The sequence below is a fragment of the Protopterus annectens genome, chromosome 3.part0, assembly GCF_019279795.1.
Source record: "Protopterus annectens isolate FY-2018-M chromosome 3.part0, PAN1.0, whole genome shotgun sequence".
NCBI lineage: Eukaryota > Metazoa > Chordata > Ceratodontiformes > Protopteridae > Protopterus > Protopterus annectens.
In genome coordinates this window covers 1,775,259,240-1,775,267,594 of record NC_056731.1, presented here as the reverse complement: position 1 = coordinate 1,775,267,594, position 8,355 = coordinate 1,775,259,240, and the positions used below count along the sequence as shown (strand labels likewise).

At 41.1% G+C, this 8,355-nt stretch overlaps 1 protein-coding gene across 1 annotated transcript in view; it reads right to left on the bottom strand.

Annotated features, from left to right (window-relative positions):
* LOC122797053 (polyamine-modulated factor 1-binding protein 1-like) overlaps positions 1-8,355 on the bottom strand; it is a 2,450,839-nt gene that overhangs the window by 823,431 nt on the left and 1,619,053 nt on the right. Inside the window, exon 26 of the mRNA XM_044065829.1 lies at positions 5,833-6,000. Within this exon, the coding sequence (XP_043921764.1) occupies positions 5,833-6,000 (168 nt within the window). The remainder of the gene's footprint in view (positions 1-5,832; positions 6,001-8,355) is intronic.

Sequence of the window (8,355 nt, the reverse complement as noted above, 5' to 3'; positions counted from 1 at the left end):
TTAAAATAAGAAAATCTATTGATATAAAATTCTGAAGAAAGTGCCCCCAGCCTAATACAGTTTCCATAACATTTCAAAACAAGCCAGTGTAGCCATCAACTAAATAGTTACAGTTAGCCTGAAAAATAAATGTTCACTGTAGATCCTTCAAAATTATAAATAAAAGGAAGAAAAGCATCTTCTATACTAAATACATTACAATAATAGAATCTACAGTCAAAGTCATGACATGCTGGAGGTTTTAGCCAAAACATTTTAGGGGCACATGAGTAACACCTGTGCTAAATCCCATAGGTAAGGTACTGAATTTTCACTGTCCTTGGCTTACCATTTCAGGTTCTTTACATTTTTAAGTTAAGTCAAGAAAGACATTTACATTGGTACTGATCAAATCCCCTGGACTATTTATTCTTACTCAATGAAGATTTGAAGGCAATACTGCATTATTTATATAATTGTTTGGTGCTGCTCATAACAACAGTGTAGAAAATGACAGATGCTTTTCCAGTGTGTGTGTGTGTGTGGGGGGGGGGGGGGGTCAGAGAACACAGCCACATAGATGTAGGCCATTAAAACTAGTATGTGTTCAGGGGAAATGTTCATAGATTTGTAGGCTCTTACGATAGGTTCACAGGAGTTTACTAGGCTAATGGCCCTAGGGCCTTTACAAGCCCAGCCATGTTATACCTGTGTTCCCTAACTGACCTTAGTTAGATGGTCATTATTCGCAAAGCGAGTCTATGATCAGCAGCAACTGCCCCTGTCCATGAAGCCACCCCTGGGGTGAATTTACAGTCTCCCATCTAATTGTCTAGGATGTGCATGAATAGGGTTATTGAGGAACTTCATGTGAACTGGTGGTTTATTCTAGAGTAGCGGTAATCTCTGGGAGATGCATCTGTCTCTCCAGAATGTTCTGTTAATGTCACAAGCTAGGATGAGATCCCTGCAGCGAGTGACTCATTTGATTTGCAGATGTGCAGCATTTCTACTAAGGCAGGGACTCTTCTGTAGGCCAGCCAAAAGTCGTCTCTCAGCAGCCTGTAGGATCCAGATTACAGTGGCAGGGCTTTCAGTCTTTCCATGGAGGTCATGTTTTGGAGGCCCTGAACTTTCTTAATGAGAAACCTCTGTGGTCTCTCCAGCTGCTGCAGGTGTCTAGTGAGGTACATGTAAAAGGGAGCATTGTACTCTATTAGTGGTCTGAGAGGGTCGAGTACAGAGGAGTTTAACATCCTTAGTCTTGGATGTGATGCTCTTACTTATAAGATGTACAATATAGAAGGCTTTCCTTATGACTCTGGAAGACACATGATGATTGAAGTTTAGATTGCTACCAACTTGTATTCCCAAATCTCTAACCACTGCGTTTGAGCTTAGGGGGTGCTGTCAATATTGTAATTTGAAGGGACTTCCTCTTTGCCAAAGGGGATAATATTGCACTTGTTTTGCATTTAATTGTAGTCCATGGCTTTGTTACCAATCAGTTGTCTGTGTTAGCCCCTTTTGTAATATGTTAACATCATTTGGGGACTCAATAACTGTGCCCAGTTTGCAATCATCAGCTTACTTGGTAAACGACAGGCCATCTACTTTTGCCTGGACTTCTGAGAAATAGATTCTAAACAGTAGAGGGCCCAGCACAGATCCTTGTGGTATGCCACTAGTAACCTGGTCTACTGGCAGAGGTGGAATCCCCAGCTTCGACAATATGCGTTCTGTCGGTGAGCCAGTTGGCTACCCGTCTAGTGGTGTATGGGTTAATCCCCACCTGGGAGAGTTTCTCAATGATATCTGAGTGGGGATTATGTCAAAAACCTTGACTAAGTCAAGATAGGCAGTATGTACTGTTTTGCTTTCATCCAGGGCTTTGTTGACATTCTCGAAGAAGACCACTAGGATCAAGAAGCATATCTACCCTTAGGAAAGCCAAACTGGGGTGGGTCAGGAGTCTGAAGGTTACCTAAGTCCTTGTTAATAAGGTACATGATGATTCTTTCCATGACCTTGCAGATAAGGCTGGTTAGGATTGTGGGTCTATACATCCCAGGGTCAGTTGATGAACCTCCCCCCTTTGTGAAAGGGGATTACTGTTGCTGTTCTTCACTCTGCTGGAACAAAGCCAGTACTCAGGCTGAAGTTAAAGTTGTTCCGTTAGGTCTTGTTATAGATTGTTTTGTAAGCATCTGGGGTGTTATCTGGCCCCATACAGGCCATGTTTTTGGCCTTGGACAGATCAGATATGACCTGCTCTTTGGAGATACTAGGCAGAGAAATGGTGTCAGGTATGCTTTGGGATATGGCTGGTGAGGACAGGGGGTGAAGTTTGTGCCAAATATGTCAGATAGCAGAGTGGCAATTTCCTCCGGTTCAGTGTGACAGGTACCATCCACTATACGTTCGGAACATAGTTGGGTATTTCCTTTTAGATTTTGAACATAGCTAAAAAATGCCTTATGATTATCCTTAGATAGGGATGTTAATTTAGCTTCATAACTATATTTAGATGACTTCGCAAGATACCTGATTTGCTTGTTCAAGTTGTGGAGGGTATTCTTCTTCTGCTGAGTAACTCCCCTCATGTTCTTAGACATCAGTTTCTTCCTTTTGTTATATTTATACTTGAGGTCCACCAGGTTGGTCTATTTTTTCGGTAGAACCTGGTTTTGATCCAGTCAGGTACAGCTGAGTCTATACAATTGTTTAGGTGGGAATACAGGACATATGTGTACTCCTCTGCATAGGAGTCATTGCTGGCTGTGCTAGCAGGGGATTTGAAACTTTTTACACCATTGCCTAGTAGGCTCTAGTTTGCTTTGGAAAATGTTTTCATTTTTCTTTTGCTCCTGGGGGGTGTCAGGTCTGATTATTACATCAAATGAGACAGATTTATGGTCTGACCATAACAGGGAGGGCAACACACAGTTGGGTACTGCAGTGACCCATCTATGTTGGCGAGTACTAAGTCTAGGACATTTCAGCCCATTGTGGGGTTGCAGACTAGCTGCTCCAGGCCATTTGTATTGATAAAGTCCAGGAACCTCAGGGCCAGCAAGCTTGTGCTCGTACATGTCGCTCATTTGATGGAAGGATAGTTAAAATCTCCCATGACCTAAGTGTTTGGCTGTATAGTGAGTGACTCTAGTAAGCACAGGTAGGCAGTGTTATTGTCTTGGTTCATGGTGGGGGACCTGTAGCTAGCTATGATGTGGTAGAGTGCTTTACCTATAGTTAGTTGGACCTGGAGTAGCTCAAGAGAGTCATACTGTTTAACCAGTCTTGAGGCTTTAATGAAGAGGGATACACTTGCATAGCAGGGGTGCTCTCTGTGGCCTTGAACCATGTCTCAGTGACTGCACAGATGTTAACATCTTCCAAGGTGAGGAGTGGTTCCAGGGAGTGCAGTTAAGCATAACTTTCAGTTTGTCTCGACTGGAATTTTTTACATCAGAAATTTTGTTTTGACGTTGCCTAAAAAAGGCACTATGGAGAAGGCAAGCACCTTTACCAGTATCTGAAAGCCTAGAGGAGACAGATGAAGCCCATCTCTGGCAAAGCAGCATGATCTGTCAAGCATATCTTCCCAGGCTGATACTGGATCCCCCTGGATGACCAGAAGCTAAGCCAATTGTTGAAGTCAAACATTTTTGTCTATATTGTGGTATCATCCTTGGTGAAGATAAAATGCTGCTTAGGGCTAGGGATATACCCACCTGGAACACACAATCTGAGAGTTCAGTCATGTCTCGTCCAAAGAGGTTCGTCTCAAGTCATTCACCCCAACATGGACTATGCCAGAATCATAACGGTAATTGTTGTTGAGTGACTTGAGTGCATGCGTGATTTGACCTAACAGGCACCTGACCATGACCTTCTCATTGTCTAGCCTGGTGAGAGGGACATCTGTGCGTCTCACAAGGCAGTTGTCTATGACCAGTACATTTGGTTTTGAGGTGCTTACAGCCAGAATGACCATAGAGAATGGCAGCTATATTATCTAGTATGAGTGAGAAACTAACAATGTCCCCACTTAGGTAGAGTTTTCTTGATATTTCCCAGGTAAATATAATTGCCTATCTGGTTATCCAAACTGGTTTTAAAAGTTATTAGGGAAGTGCCCAGCCTGATATGGAAGAAAAGCCTATTTCACAAACTGGGAATGCTGTTGTTCTTTCGGCTTTTCCCGGTTAGGGGTCGCCACAGCGGAACTCCGGTCCAATAATGATCGGCAGTAGACTTTTATGGTGCAGAGGTGCCAGCCCAACGACCAACCTTCAATGAAGGCATGCCCATTCATGCATGTCTTTCGAACACCACTCGACCACTGGGAAGACATGCAGACTCCACACAGAAGGCGCTCCAACCAAGAATCAAACGGAAGAACCTCTTGCTGTGAGGCAACAATGCTACCGCTGCACCACCACTGCTAAAAAAATTTCGTTACCATTATTTATTTATTTATTTATTTGCATTTGTTCACCGGGATGGTCCAGCTGGGCCAGAAGTGTCCATTTTCAGTGGAGTCCCAGGGAGAAAAGCTCCACATATAAGACATTTCACATACAATACAGAATATACATTAATAAAGACATTTAGTACATAGGAATAAATTAAATTATTTACCAGTTTTGTCATCTGATACGGTTGATGTGGTACTATCTGCCCAGCAAAGGAACAGTATAAGCTGACCGTTGATCTGCCCAGCAAAGGAACAGCACAAGCTGACAGTTGATCCTCAAAAGCCTCAGAGAAGTGTACTCTTCAGAGGCATTAAACCTGTGAAGGGCTTGGTTCCCAGACTTGTCTTAGTCAGCTCAATCCAGTAAACTACATATGAGTTAACATTAAAAATTGGCATTTTAACTACTGTAATGTTTTCTACTATTCACTGCCAGTTTATGTTTTGTCATTCTTTATCTCTATTGCATTTATTTTGTAACTGTATGCTCATGTAATTGTATGCTTTTATTTTGTAATGTTTATGGAAGTTTTCTCTCCGGGAGTTCACTGAAAATGGGCATTTGTCCAGTTGGACCATCCTGGATAACAAATGTTAAATAAAATAAAGGCTGCTGCAGTGGTGATCAATATGATGAACATTTTGAGTACTAGAAAGGAATTTGATAATCACATCTTCTTGGCAGTCATTTTCAAACTTGGTTGTCTATAGTCAGCTAACATCAAGCTTCATGCCAGAAAAGTACATACCAAACTGGATATCCACGGACACACCCCTACGGGACATGGCTGTTGATGCTCTTCCATCCACACCAAACACTCCCAACTTTAACAGAAGGATTCTATCAACCAGTTATCAATCCAGTGAACTACGTACGAGTTAAAGCTGAGTTGGAAGAATTTGTCAATAAATGTCACATGGGGGATAGGAGTAACACACAATATAATACAGTTTTTGACTGCAAATAAAGAAATTTGGAGTATAGTGAGTGTCATCCGACTACCTGGGGCAGCAAGAAACATTAAAAAGAATGAGGATCCATTCTTCCCTTTTACTTGCTTGCCTTTAAGGTCACAAATGATACAGCATTTATTAAAAGGGAGGGCCAATCCTCCAAAGGTAATCAACACTTGGCAAGACAGCTTCCTTCAGGTGGCAAGGAGAAGTTCACAATTAAACTTGACTGAAGTCACTGCCTCACAAGACTGGATCCGTCTCTCAGTGAAAAGGTACTGGTTAACAAAAAATACATATTTAAACAAATCCTCCTTTGTCACAGATGGTATGTAAAAATACCAACGCAGAGTTTTTATCTAAGTCACCCTTGCTGAAAAGATTCATGTTATACTTATAATATGTAGCCATGTGCATACCTCTTCATTTTTCTGTTTCATCTTCTCTTGCACATTTGCCAGTTGAGACCTCAGGGTAAGCACCTGCTCTTCTTTAGCAGCTAAATCCCCAATTATTTCCTGATTTGTTTGTTGCCTCAGCTCAAGATTACGAGTTATCTCCAACAGCTTTTCTTTATACGTTTGTACCTGAAACAGATGAGAAATGCACCATGTACATACAGGATATGAAATATTTCAGCACTGTTACAAAGTTTACTCGAGCAAGCGTCTTATCAGCAAACGGGCCAGCCGTGCCTGGTAGGATGGCTCATTTGGAAAACACACACTATAATCACCGTTAAAGAACAAACACTAGAATCCTTGACTTCTCAATTACCCCACAATGTGGCAAAAGCAGAACAGAAAATCTGTACGGTGTGGCAATAACCACCAAAAACACTATACCACATTCCAAAATAATTATTCTCACAGTAAGGCTCATCAATAAAGCACACTTACACTGGAGTCTATAATGTCACATACACCAACTGCATATATTTTGGAACCTGCCTCAACGTCTTCCAAAACCCAAATATATAACCTGACTGAAGATAGGCACTCAAAAGGAGGACAATGTTTTAACCTAAAAACTAAAATGGCAAGATGAAACAAGCTGTGTTGGATAATTTCAAATAAATAATGTCATTCTAGGCTGAAGGATTTCTAGCCTAAGGTTCATGTAAAGTCAAGCATCTATGTTTGCTTTACGGTAAACCTAGATAATTTGATAGGCAACTTCAGATTGTCCCCCAGTTTACCATGCACTGCTCTCTTTGAGGATGGGGGGGGGGGGGGTCTTCTGAACATGGGTTACTGGCTTGCCTTGAAATGGCTGCAGACTGATTGCTTTGTATTTACACTATGAACCTAAGAGATATTCTTTTTTATTAAAGGAAGTCAGTAGCTGGAAGTTTATTTCAAGCTCTAAGGATGGACACGATTTTTGCTAATTATTCTGAATTTTTTACTAAATTTTACCTAAAAAAACATGAAGCCAAGAGTACCTATTAGAAGCTATCTCAGCACAAGCATCAGTTTCTTATAGATTATGAGAAAATAAAATTCATGCTAAGAGCAAGGCAAAGTTTGCAGACAGTTGTGCTGTAAGTTAGATAGCTAATCGACATTTTGATATATATATATATATAGGATCCTCACCGAATCCCAATTTGGTGAGCATACTTGCGCGAAAGTGCTGTTCACTGAAGCAGCACTTTTGCGTAAGTATGCTTGTTGTTCCAGTCGTACTATGATGCGGTAAGGGAAAATTCCCTTTTCTGCACTGTAGTGCAACCTCAGAGTGAGAATATTAAAGTAGGGGGGTGGGGGGGGCTTGTCCCCCTGCATTCAAGTAGATTTAGTTTTATTTTTTAACATAATGTAACGAAACTGCTTTTTCGATGAAAGCGCTTTCGTTAAAGGGTGTTCGGTGGTAATGGATTCGGACTTTTGATCTTTCGATCAAAAGTCCTAGATCCATATATATATATATATATATATATATATATATATATATATATATATATATATATATGTATATATATATATAGAATACTTTCCTTTTTCCTCTTAACAATTTCAGCTTTTTCCACATATCTGCTACCAGCCAGTAATATGAAACATGAACACTAACTAAACCTTTCATTACAATACGCGAATCAGGCTGTCTGACTTATTTGTTGTCAATGTAGACGACAGTGCACATTACAGCAATGCAAAAGTAGCCAGGTTTCATTGCACCAAGTGTGGAGCACACTGATAAATATAAGCAACCCCTTGTGTATGCTAACTGCTAACAAAAGTATGCAGATATGAGCTTTGAAAGACTGTGTTATGCAGAGTAACAACCATTTCAAAGGTAGAAATATTTCTTTGGGATTTCTCTTACGGGTAGTTACCATATAAATTATAAACAAAGAAAGCAAAAGTCCCATGCCAGATATATATAGGAACCAGAACTGAGAAAATCAAAGAAACAGCTGTACAAAAATAGGTATAACTACTGGAGTGTGACTTCTTACCTTTTTCTTAATGGATCCTATATGCATCTGAAATGGGACTTTTGCTCTGGGGCTTAAAAACTTAACCCTTGGTTCTGTACTGTGCCATACAAAAGTGTTACATAAGGGAAACGTTCTGACATTGGCTTATAACTTGGGAGCTGTACAATCAGCCTGGACAGGAAGGTAGAAGTAAGCAGCTGGTGCTTGCTAACCCTTTGAAGGATGGGGAGCTACCTGGCCCACTGCAATGCAAGCATCCACTGAAGAGAGATGTATGGCACGCAGCATATGGGCCATGAACCAGGCACTTGAATCTGCATAGGTTCATAGGTAAGTACTAGGCTATCTGCCCGAGGGCATCTATAAGCCTAGCCAGAATGTGTTGGCTTTCGCCGCCCCCTTAGATTAGTTCCCAGTGCCTCGGTCCAGCACAGCCATTAGTTCCCTGTGCCTCTGTCCAGCAGAGCCACTGCAGTGATCCCTGGGGTAAATTTTCTGT